Source organism: Chiloscyllium punctatum, chromosome 40 (genome assembly GCF_047496795.1).
Source record: "Chiloscyllium punctatum isolate Juve2018m chromosome 40, sChiPun1.3, whole genome shotgun sequence".
Taxonomy (NCBI): domain Eukaryota; kingdom Metazoa; phylum Chordata; class Chondrichthyes; order Orectolobiformes; family Hemiscylliidae; genus Chiloscyllium; species Chiloscyllium punctatum.
In genome coordinates, this window is record NC_092778.1 from 654,965 (window position 1) to 674,258 (window position 19,294).

Genomic DNA, 19,294 nt, shown 5'->3' on the forward strand with positions numbered 1-19,294 from the left:
GTATTAGATGCAAATAATTTGCTCCTTCCTTTGTCAGCTTTTACCGATGGATGGAGCACTGACGATCTGCAAAAAAAAAAATGAAGTATAGTTTCCCTCCTCCCCCAAACTCAATCTGATCCATGCAGGGACATGTCTGTGGTTTCCCACAGTGCCAGGAAGGAAGTGGTGTGGGGAATACAGAAATCAGATCTAGTTGGAACGCACTCACTACCCTTTTACTTGTACAAGGATTGAGTAATTTCATGCTACAGGACAAATTCAAACCTGTTCTATTTGCAGGTATTTTCTTTGGGAGATATTTAGGAAGCATTGTGGTAAGTTTAGGGGGTGGGTGGGTAAAGATGCTTTCTCAAAGAAGCCAAACTTGCCATTCATTACCAGAAAGTGGTGAATGTTTTAGCTGGTTTAGGGGTTGGCAGACACTTCATCGTTACCTTGTCTTTCAATCTCCTCTTGGCCCAAATATCCAACTTCATAAATATTCATCTGAGAGATGTTGTATTATGCTTTATTAAAAAGTCAGCAAGTAATTTGAATCCAGGTTGCATTAAAGCATGGGGAACCCTGCCGTTACGTAATACAAGCAACTTCCAGCTGGGATATGGAGAGCAATCAGAAGGAAATCCAGACTAATGCATGCCACATAAGTATAACAGCAATCCTACCCATGCCCTGATTGAGATCAGCTGTTGTAGCAAATATGAGAGAGAGCGCGAGAGAGATAGAGAGAACACAATCTTCAGCAAAGGGCTCAAAAAAGATTTTGCATGACAGACTGGTTAGTAAGGTTAGATCACATGGGATCCAGGAAAGATAGCCAAATGGATACAAAGCTAGCTTGAAGGGAGGAGACAGTGTGTGGCGGTACAAAGTTGCTTTTTGGATTGGAGACCAGAGGTATGCCACAAGGATTGGTGTTGGGCTCACTGCTTTTTGTCATTTATATAAATGATTTGGATGGGAATACAGAAGGAATGGCTCGTAAGTTTGGAGATGACACCAAAATAGGTGGTGCAGTGAAGAAGAATATTAGCTGAGTACAACGGTCCTTAAACCAGATGACCCAATGGGTAGGAGATGGGCTTTAATTTAGATAAATGTGAGGTGTTGCATTTTGGAAAGACGAAGCAGAGCAGCACTTGTACAATTAACGTTAGGGCCCTGGGGAGTCTTGGTGAACAAAGAGACCTAGCGGTGCAGATTCCTTGAAAGTGCAGTCGCCAATAGACAGAGTGGTGAAGGCAGCATTTGGCACCCTTGCCTTCATTGATAAGAACACTGAGTATAGGAGTTGGGAAGTCATGTTAAAGCTGCACAGGACATTGGCGAAGCCACTTTAGAATACTGCAAGCAATTCTGGTCATCCTTCAATAGAAAGGATGTTATTAAACTTGAAAGGGTGCAGAAAAGATTTAATGATGTTATCAGGACTGGAGGGTTTGAGTTATAGAGAGAAGCTGAGTATGCTGGGGCTCTTTACCCTGAAGAGTTGGAACCTGAGCGGTGACCTTATAGAAGTCTATAAAATCAGAAAGCATGAGTAACAAAGGATAGGGGAGTCCAAAACTAGAGGCTTAAGGATAAGGGAGAAAGATTTTAAAAAGACCTGCTGGGCGACTTTTACATGCAGAGAACGGAATAAGCTGCCAGAGGAAGTGGTGGTGGTGGGTGCAATTACAACATTTAAAGACATCTGGGTGGGTATATGAATAGGAAGGGTTAAGAGGGATTTTAGCCAAATGCTAGCATATGGGGCTAGATCAGATTGGGATGCCTGGTCGCCATGGACGTGTTGGATGGAAGGGTCTGTTTCCATGCTGTATGACTATGACTCTAGAAATCATACAAATAAACTGCTGCTGTACCTGTAGCTGGGAGATCTGTGAAAGTTGAGACAGTTGGTTCAACTGGGAGAGCTGGTTCAGCATGGCTACCTGCTGGGGGCCAAAATTTAATAGTGCAGTGTTTAGGCTCCCATTAGCTGTTGCATACTTCAGTAATGATGCTGGAACCTTTAAGAGAATAGAAATTTTTTTTAATTTAACGGGCCACTCAAATTCAAACATTCTTTAAACATTCGGCTGTCCTGCCTGGTTGTTAATTTTTCTCCAGGCCAAAGCTAATGTTAGCAATTGGTGGCCTCTGCTCATATTTGGAAGCCAGGAATAAGGAGAGCCATATTTTGTATGGTTGGAGAATTATATTCAAAAAGACAAATCATTCCCACAGTTTGCTGCAACTCCTCGACTCTAGCATGAGCTGGGGTGACTTGTTTCTTCCCCTCCCCATCACACAATGCAGATATTAACAGGTTGCCACATGTTTGCCTTGGGTATGCAGCTGCATCCAATTATTACACATGCTGTCAACAGTGCGCCATTACCAGAAATGTCTTTACATCAGGTGGGGTAGCACATTCCTGTCCCAACAAACTGACATCAGTAACAAAAGTTTTTTTTTTGCATTTGTTTTACTACGGCGTATAAACTGGCATTTCAGAATGAAAAACAGAGAATGTAGGGAAGATACTGCATCCCAAACATGCAACTGCCCCTCACCAGAGCCATCATCCTGGGGTAAGGACAGACAAGAGGAATAATACTGATACATGAAGTCATGTGGTGCCCATTATTTCAAATATAGCTCAAGTGATAGAAATAAAAGCGCACTCTGCTTTGTTAATTGAGGATATTCTTCCCATGCCCCTGTCCACCTCAACAACCACCTCATCCTGATAATTTAAAATAAATTGCACTGAGATATCATAGCACCTTCCTTGCATCGAATAACACAAATAATTAAGTGCACTATCTCACCACATGCCAAGAATAAAAGGTGAAAAAAAACTCCACATGGCCAAACACCTGTTGCTTCTGGTTAAGTCAAAGAACAAAAGGGGTTAGGGGAAACTTTGAACAGCAAAAAAAATCACAAATATTTGTGTACCTGAGGGGATAATAATGGAGGAGGCACTTGAGCGCGGAGATTAGGCTGAGATGAGTTAAGAGGTTGTGCTGGAGGCTGTTGCGTGCCCCTGGCTTGTGCTGCTGCATTGCTGCCGCCAAATATATTAGGATTGCCATTCTGTAAATAAGAGCACAAGCAGCAGAGGAAAGATCCATGATTTCAAACACATCACAGCTTAATTGCAGAATATTCAGCATGTACCACATCAACAGTCTGCTGTCTGTTCCATTTCTTTCTGTTTTAAGCTAAACCATCAGCCCCTGAACATTTGTAAGACTGGTCACATCTTTTTAAAATGAACTCAACCATCCATGAAGACCCATTTGTGCTGAGACTGTTCTTTCAATCAACCAGTACCAACTTGCCACTTTCTGCAAACATTACAAATACTCAATATACTCAGTAGTGATTTCAACTCATTTTATTTCAACCTCAGCTCAACTGTGACAGTAGCAGGTGACGAGACAGAAATTAACCCATCTTACCCATTCTACAAAGATAAAGTTCCTTTCCTTATGGAGGAAGTGTTTATTATTCTTAGCTTTATTGCACCTCTAACTGTAAGTACTTAAGACAGTTTCACTTTTCAAACAGATCAAGTGTTGCTGCACTCAATTAGCCAGTAATCTATGTACAAAGTAAGAAAATGATATGAGGACTTAACTGTTATTCATAGCTGATAGATATTCTAATAGTCACTCATAAATGATCTTTATCAAAGGATACGTAACATATAACAGATGTAGTAACTGCTTTTAGTGAGGAGCAATGATACATGTACCCAATATGTGGTCTGAACAGAAACAATGGAGGGGTCCATAAAAAAAGGTTCAAAAGGCAAGTTGACAAATATTCAAGTAAAAAACAAGGGTGTATAAAGAGGCCAGGATAATGAGATTAAGGAGGTAGCCTTTTATTCACCTCCCTCCGCGCACACCGCACCCCCCCCCCCCACCCACCGAGAGCTGGCAAAACTTAAAAGGCTCAATTATGTATTTTCTGCACTGTTACATTCTACTTTTACTTGCTTATTTGTGCCATCGTTTCTTAAAAGCAGGATAAAGTGTCAGAGCTGAAATGAGAAAGGTTTCCAGAATTCAAGGGAAATGTCCAAGGCCAAGATACAAGTATCTCATAGTAGCACCACCAGACATGGCTTGTTTTCTGATTAGGATAATTAAGAAAGGGTGAGAAGAGGCAGAAGACAAATGAAGCAAAAATAAAAGAAAGAGCAAAATATTGAGAACAATCCTGAATATGTCGCCAAAATGAATGTTATCACTGACACGTTACAATTGACACCATGCACACAGCAGGTCATGAACAGACTCACCTGTCTAACAGAATTCAAGTTTTGAATGCCCAGCCCCATTGAGCCAAAGGCCTGATTAGGTAGTGCACTGTTTGAAGGGGGAAGCTTCACGCTTGGTGTGGACATGTACGATATGTTTTGGGGCTCTTCTGCTATAATGCCATCTTGATTGGACAGAGACAAAGACAGCTGGGCAGGGGAAGTGGGTTTGGAAAAAGCACACAATGGAAAACCCATCAGCAGCAGAAAGGCAGACATGGCAGGAACAAGAGAAGAGACGAAGGGTTAGCATCTATTTGAAGTCCACAAGCAGAGTTAAATGGCCTGCTACCAACAGGTGTCCATCACGCAAAAACAAGTCACATTACTACAAATATCGAGTAGTATTACCAGATGCAGTGTACAAAGTGAATGCAGCCACACTGTGATGAAAAATACTTCAGCATGATAATGAATTGAGAATCACAACATTGCTTTGATATAAGACAATGGCCCTTCTTCCAAATCCCAGTAACACAAATGCCTAGTTTCAAAAGCAGGAAAAAGTAAAGTCATCATGAAGGATTGGAGATTTATCATCAGTGGTCATGTTTACTTAATACTGGGGTCTTTCTATACCTGGGGAATCTAGTAAAAGGTAGTAATGGCCCATTATTAAAAATCAGAATCGATTCAGCCTCATGTCTTACTTTTTTTGCCACTTATATCTGCAAAATTAGCTAGAAGTGATAAAAAGGCACCCATCTGTTGTAACACATAACCAGAAATGGAGAGAATACTAACCTTATCATAGTAAGGATTGCGTTCCATGGAAGACTCTTTGGAAATCGGAGGACGAGAAGCATGTCCTTTGCCTATAATGCCATTATATTCTCCAATGTTCATACCATGCTTGTCCATTTCCATTCTTTTATCTCTCAACACACCTGGAAAGGTAGGAGTCAGGCAGGCTCTATTAAACATGGTCAATGAACAAAGATTCCATTCAGGATGGAAAATTACTGCGTGAGAAAGATGTTAAGGAGAATTATATAGCAATAGCAGCTTACCAATAGGTATGTCCATCTTATTGCTCTTGGTTTCTTCAGCAGACTCCCTCTGTAACATGCAGAAACCACCTTAAATATTCACAATTCTCTGCATTCAGATATATTCACATTACTATCAATTGTAAGCCTAAAAAGTAATTTTTTCCAATCCTACATGTTGGCCCACTTCAATCAGATTTAACAATAAAGTCACTTTTTTTAGTCAAAAAAATGCAATGGTAGATGAGTGGATGTCAATGGCAGCAAAGGGCAACTTTGAGTTGTATACCTTAATTTGACGAGATAATTTTATTCAGAAGCATGGTTATTCATCACTGCTGAGAAACAAGCACTGCATTCAGTGAAAGACTGATAGCAAAGGCAGAAGTACTCTGGATCTTAGCAAACGAACAAGGTTTCACAAAAGATTAAAGAAATGATGAACACTGGCTTTTAATAGTTAGCAAAACAGTACTTAGTAAGAATTTAGACTCTGTATTACAGCATCAGGAATAAAAATATGCAGTTCAGCTCCACCATGAGTGAGAAATGATAGAGTTCCTGCTAAAATATCACACTCTTCAATACCATTCTTGTCATAAACACTTCAGAATCCTAAAACACTTATGCCATTATCATACCGCAGGACAGAACTAACATCAACATTCTTACTTTGACAGGAATCAGGTTCTCTCTTCACCAAATTAATTTGAATTAAGGCATCAGAACAGAAATAACATCAGATACATTTTCCTGACCCCACTCTATCCTAGAGAGAAAACTCCAGCTCTGGCCAGGGTCATTAGTGATTAGAACAGGGCCCAATCCATTGTATTCAGTCTGCATATCAAAGTGATGGAGAGAATAAAAGCTCATGATCAATTGTACTTACAGGAAATCCAATGTTAGAGAATTGCTTCATTAATTGATTCATCCACATATCATCTTGTTTGTTTCCCCCTTTTATCATGCCCTAAAATGAAAAGAACTAATCATGAGACACAATGGGAATGGCTAAGCCAGAACACACCAGATTCAAAAACCAAATCCTTGTAAAAACAAGTTTGCTTCATGACTCTGGCACCCATCACATACATAACCTGATGTTATTTTACAGTGACTTAGAGACAAAATGTGCACAGTTTTTGTTCATAACTTGCTCACCTGTTTCTCCTCTATGCATCACACCCATACCTGAGACCAAGCTGGATATTCAGAAGTGGGTCGACATGATATGTGACACCTTGCAGTAATCGCCTATCATGTTGCACTGCACAATCTGAAGGATATAATCCCAGAGAGGGACCACAAGTAAAGCACTGAAAGCACTAAAGCACAACTCCTAAAAATATGATTTTTGATGAAATCACCAGGGCAGTATCATTTATAGCAATATACTGGCATTTGCAGTAGCTTTCTAATTTGATATTAAACTAATGGTAACTTAATTATTTCATACTTTTTACAGTTAACACCATAAATTTATGTTCAATGTTTTAGAACACAAGAAATAAAAACACGATCATACAGACTGCTCCACCCCTCAATAATAGTATGGTTGATATTGGCTTCAACATCATTTTGCCATTTACATCCATTATTTCTTTCCTGGAGATAGAAGTCTGTGTTTAATTCAGCCTTGAAGATACTCAACAATGGAGTATCCATATCCTTCTGGGAGAGAGAAATTCAAAGATTCAGAACTCAGATGAAATACAGTATTACTTCAGTCAAAGTCCCAAACTAGCCCCTTTTCTTGAGACAGCACTCTGTGCTCAGGCAAGAAGACCAAACTATATTATCCTGCCAAGCCGCATCAGGATCCTTTATGTTTCAGTGAAATTATTTTCTTTGAAGGTCCAAAGAATATTAACCAAATTTACTTAGCCTCTCTTCATCTGACTGCACATTCACCCCAGGGACTGAGCTAGTGAAGCTTCATTGTATTGCCTTGCACGCAAGTATGCCTTCCCTTAAATACAAAGGCCAAGACTGCAACAACTCCAGGATCTCATTATACTAACAAAATCTAATGAGTACTGAAAGATGTGCGCAAGGTCAGTTGGTGAATACTTTAAAATAGGAGAGACAATAACACGATATACATCTTTGAAGTCAGTGACACAGGTGTAAGCAACATATTTGCAAAAAATCTCTACCTTTTGAGCCATCTTTTTTGATGTCCAGTTTGAAGAGGAGGTGCTATCCTGTGAGATGTTGCTGTTCCACATCACAGACTCTCCCTCTTCTTCCTCCCAGCTGGAGTGACGGGTTCCTGGAACCGATGCTTCCTCATCACCCCAGCCATCTTGCATAGGTTTGGGCACTGTAAAGAACAGATGACTGATTTCAACTACTGAGAAAATGGTGGTCTGAATTTATCCTTCACTCTCATTTCGAGACCAAAGCCTGTGAACATTTCTGAACAATGTTGTTCTGGTTTGAACTGACATAATAATGTTTTCCATAACTTATTTACAACATTCGCAGACGTTAAACATTAGAATGGAAGGCCCAACCACAACCCAAGACTGCAATATGCCATAATGTACCTTGGAAGAATATTCTTGTAATTCTGCACAGGAAGAATAATGTGTATTTTTACATACATTCATTTTCCCAACATCAATTATAAGCTGAAGTACATGAGATGATTGCAATGACGACGAGATGGACAACAAGAGGGGATCTCTTAAGGGGAGAAAAAAACCTGACTTTATGCTTTTACTAGTTGCCTAATTCAGACTTGACATTTGTAACACCTTGACAACATGCAACGTAAAGATGAGTTTGAACACAAAGGCTCTCATCACTGGGCAAATAAGTAGGGTTAAGGATTCAAAAGTAATTTAGGGCATTTTGTAAAGAGATGAAAATGTGTTGCTGGAAAAGCGCAGCAGGTCAGGCAGCATACAAGGAGTAGGAGAATCGATATTTCGGGCATAAGCCCTTCAGGAATTTTGTAAAGAGTCAAGACATCTGCATCAAATGTTCAGAACATAACCTACGCAATTGGCAAAAGAGAATTTATGAGATGGAGGATGGTATATGTTAATTTAATGAATGTTAAGGTTTAATGCTACACATAATAAATTAAAACTTGTGGTGGAACTTATTACTCAAAGCCCCAATGCAAAATGATTCATGTCTACTCTCAAAATATGCACCCACTTGAAATTACAAAGTATTAAGAGCTTTACCAGGTCTATTTGGAGGTGGTGGGGCAGCTGGGGTGTTACCCCATCCAGAGGTACCAGCATTGTCATTAACCGGCTCTCTCCAGCTGGTTCCTGTATCCATGGGTTGACCCCAGGCTGCAGTTCCATTGTCCACTGTTGCAGTTAGAGCTGGTGGCTCTCCCCAAGTGGATTCAGTGTTTGTCTGAACGTTGCAAGGGTCTCCCCAACCTTTATCAAACACAAAATCAAAATCAAAAAAAAGGGGCTCAGGTGATATTCTTGTCAACACAAGCTGCTCTGATGCTTTGGTGCTAAAATTAAGAAGTTGTACTTTTTATTTGGAGGAAGGGGCGGTGGATTTGGAAGACAAACTATGCAAACACTTATGGAGTCACTAAATACCTCTCAACTAAAGTACATAAAGTACACATTCCTGAAAGGAAGAAGAATCGAGAAAAGGGGAAAAAACATCCATGGACAAGAACTAGGACATTTCATAGTGCAAAAGTTATTGGCACTCTGGAGGATTGGTAAAACTTTAAATGTCAGCAAAAGGATTACTAAAAAGAAATCAAAAGAGCTAGGATGAACTATAAAAAGAAACTAGCACTGGTATCAACAGCTTCCACAAGTATACAAGGAGGAAGAGAATAGTGAAAGTTAACGTTGGCTCTTTCGAGCGCAAAAATGGAGAATTAATAATGGGAAACTCCGAACTGACAGAGACATTAAACCAATAGGTCATCTGTTTTCACAGTGGAAGATAATTTCTTCCCAGAAGCTGCAGTTACTGAGGAGCTCAAATAACTAGGGAGAAGGTTTTAAGTAAACTGATGGGATTAAAGACAGGTATATCCCTGGGGCCTGATAGTCTGCACACTCGGGTATTAAAGGACGTGGCAACAGACATAGCTGATGCATTAGTTAGGATTTTCCAAAATTCCCTGGATTCTGGAAGGATACCAGTGGATTTGGAATATACTAATGTGACACCCTTATTCATTAAAGGAGGTAGACAAGAATTGGGAAACTAGAGACCAATTAGTTTGGCCTCTGTAGTGGGAAGTTGGAGTCAATCATAGAGGAGGATATAATTGAACACTTAAGAGTCATAGAGATGTACAACATGGAAACAGACCCCTCAGATCAACTCGTCCATGCCAACCAGATATCCCAACCCAATCTAGTCTCAACTGCCAGCACCCAACCCATATCTCTCCAAACCCTTCCTATTCACATACCCATCCAAATGCCTCTTAAATGTTACAATTGTACCAGCCTCCACCACTTCCTCTGGCAGCTCATTCCATACACGTATCACCCACTGCGTGAAAAAGTTGCCCCTTAGGTCTCTTTTATATCTTTCCCCTCTCACCCTAAATATATGCCCTCTGGTTCTGGACTCCCTGACCCCAGGGAAAAGACTTTGTCTATTTACCCTATCCATGCCCCTCATGATTTTGTAAACTTCTATACGGTCAACCATCAGCCTCCGAAGCTCCAGGGAAAATAGCCCCAGCTTGTTCAGCCTCTCCCTATAGCTCAGATCCTCCAACACTGGCAAGATCCTTGTAAATCTTTTCTGAACCCTTTCAAGTTCCACAACATCTTTCTGATAGGAAGGAGACCAGAATTGCACGCAATATTCCAACAGTTGCCGAACCAATGTCCTGTACAGCAACAACATGACTTCCCAACTCCTGTACTCAATACTCAGACCAATAAACGAAAGCATACCAAACGCCACCTTCACTATCCTATCTACCTGCACTCCAAGGTCTTTATGTTCAGCAACGCTCCCTAGGACCTTACCATTAAGGTGTAAAAGTCCTGCTAAGATTTGCTTTTCCAAAATGCAGCACCTCACATTTAACTGAATTAAACTCCATCTGCCACTTCTCAGCCCATTGGCCCATCTGGTCCAGATCCCGTTGTAATCGGAGGTAACCCTCTTTGCTGTCCACTACGCCTCCAATTTTGGTGTCATCTGCAAACTTACTAACTGTACCTCTTATGCTCGCATCCAAATCCTTTATGTAAATGACAAAAAGTTGAAGACCCAGCACTGATCCTTGTGGCACTCCACTGGTCACAGGCCTCCAGTCTGAACAGCAACCCTCCTTCACCACTCTCCGTCTTCTATCTTTGAGCCCACCCCACAGCTTACCAATAGGATAAACAACATACTGAGGAACCTACCAAAAAAAAACGGACAGATAACCAGGTTTGACCTACAAAGAATTAAACCTGAAAAGCAACACCCCTAGATTCTATGGACTACCTAAAGTGCACAAACCAGACATCCCACTCAGACCCATAGTATCACTACCAGGGACATCACCACACAAACTGGCTAAAGAGCTACAGCAGAAACTGAAACACCTGATCAGCGGATCCAGACAATCTATACAATCGACACAGGAATTCTTGGACATCAGAAATATAGACATAGACAAGGAAGAAACCATGGTCTCATTCGATGTAATGGCACTGTTCACCTCTATCGACAAAACCCTAGCCAGAGAAACAATAGCCAACCTGCAGGATATACAGAACAGACAACAGGACGTTGAACCTATCAACAAAGATGGCATACTCAAACTACTGGACCTGTGCCTCACAACACACTTCACATTCAACAACCAAACATATGAACAAATCAACGGCACACCCATGGGCTCACCCATCTCTGGACTCATAGCAGAAGCGGTAATGCAAAGATTAGAACAAACAGTCTTACCGCAAATTCAACCCAAACTCTGGGTCAGATATGTGGATGACACCTTTGTAATCATTAAAAACACAAATAGAGAACACACACTGGATCATCAATGCCACACTCACAGGAATTCGCAAGGTTTGTAGCTCAGGTTGAGGTTTAGGGTGTAGGTTTGCTCGCTGAGCTGTAGGTTTGATATCCAGACGTTTCATTACCTGGCTAGGTAACATTATCAGTGGCGACCTCATTCCATACACTTATTTGCCCTCCTGATTTCCCTCTTAAGTATACTCCTACTGCCTTTATACTCTTCGAAGGATTCACTCGATCTATCCTGTCTATACCTTACAAATGCTTCCTTCTTTTTCTTAACCAAACCCTCAATTTCTTTAGTCATCCAGCATTCCCTATATCTACCAGCCTTTCCTTTCAACCCAACAGGAATATACTTTCTCTGGATTCTCTTGGAATACCAACACTCAATTCACCATGTCAGCATGGTTTCATGTCATGATTGACAAATGTGGAGTTGAGGATATAACCAGCAAGGTGATAATAGGGATCTGGTGGTTGTGGCATATTAGACTTCCAGAAGGCATTTGACAAGATGTCGCAGAAAAGACTGATCTAGAAGCTTAGATTCCAGGGATTAAAGGTAGAGTACTGGCTTGGCTAGAGGACTGGCTGACTGAGAGAAAGCAGAGGGTTATGATAAACGGCTTCTTCTCTGGAATGGTGAACCATAATTAATGGGGTACCAGAGAGTTCAGTTCTTTGACATCAACCATTTACAATCTATATAAATGATCTAAAAGCAAGACCAGTGTGTAAGATAGCAAAGTTCAGGGATAATACTCAAATAGACGAGAAAGGAAGCAGTGATGAAGGGATAAAGAGTTTACAGATGGATATTGATAAGCTAGGAGAATGGGCCAAAATCTGGCAGATGGAGTTTAATGTGGATAAATGCAAGGTTGTACATATTGGCCAGAAAAACAAACGGGCAAGTTAGTATTCAAATGGGAAGCAGATTCAAAGTAAGTCAGCATAGAAGGATCTAAGCACCTCTGAGCAGAAATGGCAGAAAGTGGGTATGCAGGTGCAGCATAAAAGAAGAAAGGCAAACGGAACCTTGGCATTTATTGAAAAAAGGACCGGATTTTTAACAGTAAAGAAGTGTTGTTACAATTATATAAGGCATTGTTGAGACCACATCTGGAATATTGCATCCAGTTTTGGTCTCTTTACTTGAGGAAGGGTATGGTGGCACTGCCAGCAGTTTAGAGGAGGGTCACCAAATTGATTTCAAAGATGAAGGGGCTGTTGTACAAGGAGCAGCTGAATAACTCAGGCTTGTACTCAGTTGAGTTCAGAAGAATGAGCGGGGATCTGAGTGAGGAACATAAAATGCTGAAGGGGATTAATAAGGAGGATGTCGAATAGATGTTTCTCCTTGTGGGACAGTCTCAAACAAGAAGGCATACATACAGAGAGACAGGAGGCCGATTCAAAACTAAGATGAGGAGAAACTACTTTTCTCAGAGTTGTGAATCAGTGGAACTCACGACCCCAGAGTGCAGTGGAAGCAGAATCAATCAAGAAATTCAAAAGAAAAATGGATAGGTTTCTGATGAAAAGCAGGATAAAGGACTATGGAGAACAGACAAGAAGGTGGAGATGAGACCAGGATAAGATCAGCCATGATCATGATAAATGGCAGAGTGCGCTGGAAGGGCTGGATTGCCTACTCCCACTCCTATTTTCTCTAACTATATTTTCTATGAATAAGAGGATAGCACGGGAGTGCTATCATCAGCCATGACCTAACTGAAGAGAAGAACAGGCTGAACAGGCTACTTCTGTACTATGATCCTAACAAATATGAGAAGTAACGACAGCCAATGAACAGAGGAACCTAGAGGTCCCAATAGAAACGTTACATCAAAGACTGGTTTCCTACAGTGATCATGTCTTTTGTTGACAATGATTAAACAGGCACTGTCTCCAAATGACTGACCTCCCACCCTTTCTCTCGCCCCATACTTTCCCTGGAGTTCTACAGAGAGATGTACCCTAAACCCTGCACCGTAACCCCGCCTTCCCCAGATAATATGACCAACATTGTCCTGTACAGGGCAGACGTGGAACTGTCAAGAAGTTGCAGTAAGAAGGGGTGTGTGTATGTGTGCGCGCACACATGTATGCATGCATGTACACGCGCGTGTATGCGCTATTTGGAGGCAAAGGCAGCAGTGCTGGAAGGGGAGCGGTGTTGGCGGCAGGGGGCGGTGTAAGGGGTGGGTCAGGGGTGCACGGGTGGAAGTGTTCGACAGGATTGGGGGGCGGACAGGGGGCGCCTTACACGCTATGTGTTGCTGTAATCTCCTGAATGGGGAGCAGACTTTAAAAACTCTGAGCCCCAGAGGAAAGACATTTAAATCGATTATCCAAACAAAATAGTGTCCACCCATCTCATACAGCTCGGAAACAGACCCTTCGGTCCGACTCATCCATGCCAACCAATTATCCCAACCCAATCTAGTCCCACCTGCCAGCACCTGGCCCATATCCCTCCAAACCTTCCCTATTCATATACCCATCCAGATGACTTTTAAATGTTGCAATTGTACTAGTCTTCACCATTTCCTCTGGCAGATCATTCCATACACATGCCACCCTCTGTGTGAAAACATTGCCCCTTAGGTCTCTTTTATATCTTTCCCCTCTCACCCAAAACCTATGCCCTCTAGTTCTGGACTCCCCAACCCCAGGGAAAAGACCTTGTCTATTTATCCTATCCATGCTCCTCATGATTTTATAAACCTCTACAAGGTAACCCCTCAGCCTCCGGCACTCCAGGGAAATCTTTTCAACCTCTCCCTTTAGCTCAAATCCTCCAACCCTGGCAAATCCTTGGAAATCTTTTCTGAACTCGTTCAAGTTTCAACTGATAGGAAGATCAGAATTGCATACAATATTCCAACAGTGGCCTACGAATGTCCTGTACAGCCACAACATGACCTCTCAACTCCTGTACTCAATACTCTGACCAATAAAGGAAAGCATACCAAACACCGCATTCACTATCCTATCTACCTACGACTCCACTTTCAAGGAGCTATTAGCCTGTACTCCAAGGTCTCTTTGTTCAGCAACACTCCCAAGGACCTTATCACTAAGTGTCTATGTCCTGCTAAGATTTGCCTTTCCAAAAGGCATCGCCTCGCATTTATTGAATTAAACTCCATCTGCCACTTCTCAGCCTATTGGCCCATCTGATCAAGATCCTGTTGTAATCTGAGGTAACCTCCTTCGCTGTCCACTACACCTCCAATTTTGGTGTCAACTGCAAACTTACTAACTGTACCTCTTATGCTCACATCCAGAACATTTATATAAAATGATGAAAAAAGTAGTGGACCCAGCGCCGATCCTTGTGGCACTCCACTGGTCACAGGCCTCCAGTCTTAAAAACAACCCTCCACCACCACCCTCTGTCTTCTACCTTTGAGCCAGTTCTGTATCCAAATGGCCAGTTATCTCTGTATTCCCATGAGATCTAACCTTGCTAACCAGTGTCCCACGGGGAACCTTGTCAAATGCCTTTCTGAAGTCCATAAAGATCACATTTACCGCTCGGCCCTCATCAATCCTTTGTTACTTCTTCAAAAAACTCAATCAAGTTTGAGAGACATGATTTCCCACGCACAAAGCCATCTTGACTATCCCTAATCAGTCCTTACCTTTCCAAATACATGTACGTCCTGCCCCTCAGGATTCCCTCCAACAACTTGTCCATCATGGACATCAGGCTCACTTGTCTATAGTTCCCTGGCTTGTCCTTAATACCTTTCTTAAATAGTGGCACCACGTTAGCCAACCTCCAGTCTTTTGGCACCTCACTTGTGACTATCTATTTCAGTAAGAGGCCCAGCAATCACTTCCCTAGCTTCCCACAGAGTTCTAGGGTACTACTATACAAGAATTTTAAAAAAGGTGGTTTTAAAAAAGCACAGCCAATTAGGAACCAAAAAACATATTGCTGCATTGAGTTAGGGGCATGTTTGAGAAATGAAATTAGCACTGCGCATCCAAAAATTGTATTAAAAGTCATAGCAAAAGTGCTGGTGGTGGTGACGATCCTGCATGGATTAAAATTGATAAAGAGTTATTCAAAAGGCTGTATTTAAAATTGACAAGTCACCAGGACCAGGTAGAGTCAGAGTTAAACAGCACAGAAACAGACCCTTGGTCCAACTCATCCACTCCGACCAGACATGTCAATCTGACCTAGTCCTACTTGCCAACATTTAATCCATATCCCTTTAAACCCTTCCTATTCATTTACCCATTCCAGTTGTTTTTCCAATGTTGTAACTTTACCAGCATCCACCAGTTCCTCTGACAGCTCGTTCCATACACGCACCACTCTCACATGAAAACATTACCCCTTAGATCCTTTAAATCTTTCCTCTCCCACCTTAAAACCACTGCACTCTAGTTTGAGACTCCCCCACCCTAGGGAAAAAAAAAAGAGACTGTCTATTCAGCCTACCCATGCTCATGTTGTTATAAACCCCTTCAAGATCACCCCTCACATATATCGAAGGATAACGAAGGTAGAAATTGCAGATATACTGGTCAATAGAAGGGCTAATGACAGAATTGGTGAGGCAATGTTTCATGCTTGTTCATAAATGGGTGCAAACTTAAACCCAGCAACTACAGACCAGTCAATTTAACCCCTGTGGTTCAAAAAACTTTTAGAAATTATAATTCAGGACAAGCTAAACGGTCACTTGGAGAAGTGAGGATTAATTTTAAAAATCCATGCTGGCTTTTCTTAAAGACAAGCTGCATTTAATTTGGAGTTTTTTTGATGAGGAGAATGAAGTTGGTGTGTGGAGAATTCCAAAAGCCCTATATAAAGTATTACATAGTAGGCTCGTCAACAAAGCTAAATCTTATGTTATGAAAAGGACAGTGGCAGCATGGATACAAAACGAGCCAACTGCCAGAAAACAGTAGTGATGAACGATTGCTTTTGAGTTGGGAGAATGATATGAAGTGGGATTACTCAGTGATTGGTTTTAGGACGATTGCTTTATTGATCTATACTAAGATGTCAGAACCTGCAAGTAATGTAAACTAAGGGGATCAGCTGGGGTAGACTTCAAGATAACATTCTGGCAGAAAGAATGGACACAGCAGATTAAATTGAATGTAGAGATATGTGAATTATGAAGAATGAAGAAAGGCAATATAAAACAAAGTATTTAATTCTAAAAGAACTGCAAGAGCAGAGGAACTGGGGAAATAAATCCACAAATCCATGAAAATGGCAGGGCAGATTGATAAGGCATAAGGGATACCAGCTGAAAAATGTGTTGCTGGAAAAGCACAGCAGGTCAGGCAGCATCCAAGGAGCAGGAGAATCGACGTTTCGGGCATAAGCCCTTCTTCAGGACCCGGGCTTATGCCCGAAACGTCGATTCTCCTGCTCCTTGAATGCTGCCTGACCTGCTGCGATTTTCCAGCAACACATTTTTCAGCTCTGATCTCCAGCATCTGCAGTCCTCACTTTCTCCATAAGGGATACCAGGTTTGATAAATACAAATATAGTATACATAGTAAAGACAAAGCCAAAGCAAACAGATTCAACTGCAGTACGGTGTTCAATTCTGGGCACTATACTTTAAGGAGGAGGATAAGGTGAACGTATTAAGAGGGAGTATAGAAAAGATTTCAGAATGGATTCAGAGTGAAGATTTCAGTTACATGGATAGAATATGCAAACTAGAACTGATCATCTGAGAGAAGGCTGAGAGGAAATATGTCTGAAGTATTTAAAGTGTGTACGGTCAGACAGACTAGGTAGGAAGAAATTCTTCCTATTAACAGTAATGTGAAGGACTAGAGAACACAATTTAATGTGACTGTCAAATGAATTGGTTTGGCGTGAATTTTTTTTTAGTTAGGAATGGAATGCACTACCTAATAGGAGGGAAGCTAATCAATAGTTTTCAAAAGAGAACTGTATAGCTATCAGAGAGAAAATACTTGCAAGACCACAAGGAAAGAAAGGTAGGACGTGGGTCAAGCTGAGCTGCCCTCGAAGATAGCTCATATGGACTACATGGGCCTATTAGGTTTCTTTTTGTTTTGTAACCATTCTATGAATCAAAGATTCAAGTGTCAACTGTACTATACAGCCAGCCAATTAAACTTTTAAACTTATAACAAGCATAGAAGACAACTAATTTAAACCGTAAAGTCTTTACAATGTCCGTGAGGAGACCAGTGAATGTCCTTTGCATATCGACTCTTCTTAACAGGAAGCATTGCTTGCAATCTGAATGGATCCTCTAGGTGGTACTATTTCCCTTAAAGTAGAATATTAACTTGGCAGCCAGCTAAATTTGTACATTAGCTATTGAATAAAGGCCCAGTGGGCAGGTAAAAGAGATTTAAAAGTGCAGCAGACATTGGGTTCGTCACAAAACAACAGAAGTTTATACATCTTGACACTTTACTTGCTAACACCCTTATTACTGTGCAAATTTCAAGTAGTTTAAATTCTTTTCCACTTAGAACTATCTACCCAAGGCACATCGAACACTACCAGTCACTTCCTAGATGAGTAAACCTGAATTCTTTGTAAAGTCATTCTGCAATTGAACACCTGTGCCTCACTGAAGACAGCCGAGTGATAATACCATGGCTGAATAGACCAGGTGCTACCATTCAATAGCACTTGAACAATAACAATAAATGATGTTGTTCTTGAGTTTCACCAAGGATCCCTTGGCTTCTTCCTTCCATGATACTTCACACCACAACTTCACCAGTTTTACTTTTAAAATTTATGCCTCCCTTCCTTTCAAAATACCCAGCATTGTAATCTCTCTCTGATGCTCTGCCACTTCCACTTTTTGCATGAGTAATTACCTCTCACTGTATAAGAAACAAGACAATAGTAGAGGGTAGACAAACAGGTAATGACAACCAGAGTAAGAAAAGCTGAAAGTGCATAAACATAAGAGTACTTCAGCAATCAAAGGTCAGAGTAGGGAATCAAAAAGGGTGAAAAGATCAAATTAAAATCTCATTACATGATTGCTCATAGCATCTGTAAAGACAGAATTTGAGAGCACAAAAAAAAGGGAAAAAAGTGAGTGGGGGTAGTTCTGTTAACAAAAGTGGAGATCAGTAAAGAGCTCACTAATGGTTCAGGAGGTCAAGATGCAGGAAGAGTTTTTGTGGAGTTAAGAAATTACAAAGGAAGTCACTCCTGAGAGTATTTGTAAGTCCACAACAATAGTTACACTGCAGAACAGGGCATAAATCAAGAAATGACAAAGACTTTTAAGAAAGGTACTGCAATAATCATTGGCAATATTAATCTTTGCACCAATTAAACAAACCAAAATGGCAAAGGTAGCCTGGAGCATGTGTTCACGGAGGGCATTTTTAAGTTTCTAATGCAATATATTCTGGAACTATCTCGTGAACAGGCTATATTGTGCAATGAGACAAGATTAATTAATGCCATTAAAGTTAAAGATCAGTAGGCAAGTGATATCATAACATGACAAACTTCACATTTAGCTCGAAGATAAACACAGTGGATCCAAAAACAGGTATTTTAGACTTAAAGAATGGCAAAAGACTACAAATGAAAGAAAACCAAGTGAGACACAGAGAGCGCGCGCGCGGGACCGAGACACACACCCCGAGAGACAGAGAGAGACACCCCGAGAGCGAGAGGGAGAGAGAGACCCGGAGAGAGAGACAGACACAGAGACAGTGAGAAAGAGAAAACAAACTGTTGCTCCTCCAATTACAGACCTCCTCCCCCTCCATCCCCAATCAAGGTTGACTGCTCCAGCTCTGCCAATCACAGACTCCCATTCCCCTGCCCTAACAGCTCAAAAGACAATCTATGAAAGCAGCAGCAGCATGAGCAGGAGTGACTAAAGCAGCTTACTGCATTGTCTTGCTGCTATTGTCACCAAATCACTTCAAGGGGAGGCTGTTTTGAAGTATGGCAAGAAATTGTTTCTAATATCCAGCTATGATAACCTA

The 19,294-nt window shown here is 41.2% G+C and overlaps 1 protein-coding gene across 10 annotated transcripts in view; it reads right to left on the reverse strand.

Annotated features, from left to right (window-relative positions):
* Positions 1-19,294, reverse strand: part of LOC140464265 (trinucleotide repeat-containing gene 6A protein-like) — a 180,215-nt gene that overhangs the window by 27,338 nt on the left and 133,583 nt on the right. For 6 of the 10 annotated variants that reach the window (XM_072559117.1, XM_072559109.1, XM_072559112.1 and 3 more), the window contains 8 exons: positions 8,511-8,717; positions 7,470-7,636; positions 6,203-6,283; positions 5,332-5,380; positions 5,066-5,208; positions 4,304-4,471; positions 2,950-3,087; positions 1,869-2,015 (listed from right to left, as the gene is read on the reverse strand). In XM_072559117.1, the coding sequence (XP_072415218.1) occupies positions 1,869-2,015; positions 2,950-3,087; positions 4,304-4,471; positions 5,066-5,208; positions 5,332-5,380; positions 6,203-6,283; positions 7,470-7,636; positions 8,511-8,717 (1,100 nt within the window). The remainder of the gene's footprint in view (positions 1-1,868; positions 2,016-2,949; positions 3,088-4,303; positions 4,472-5,065; positions 5,209-5,331; positions 5,381-6,202; positions 6,284-7,469; positions 7,637-8,510; positions 8,718-19,294) is intronic. The other 4 variants (XM_072559118.1, XM_072559114.1, XM_072559110.1 and 1 more) reach the window with 2 other exon arrangements.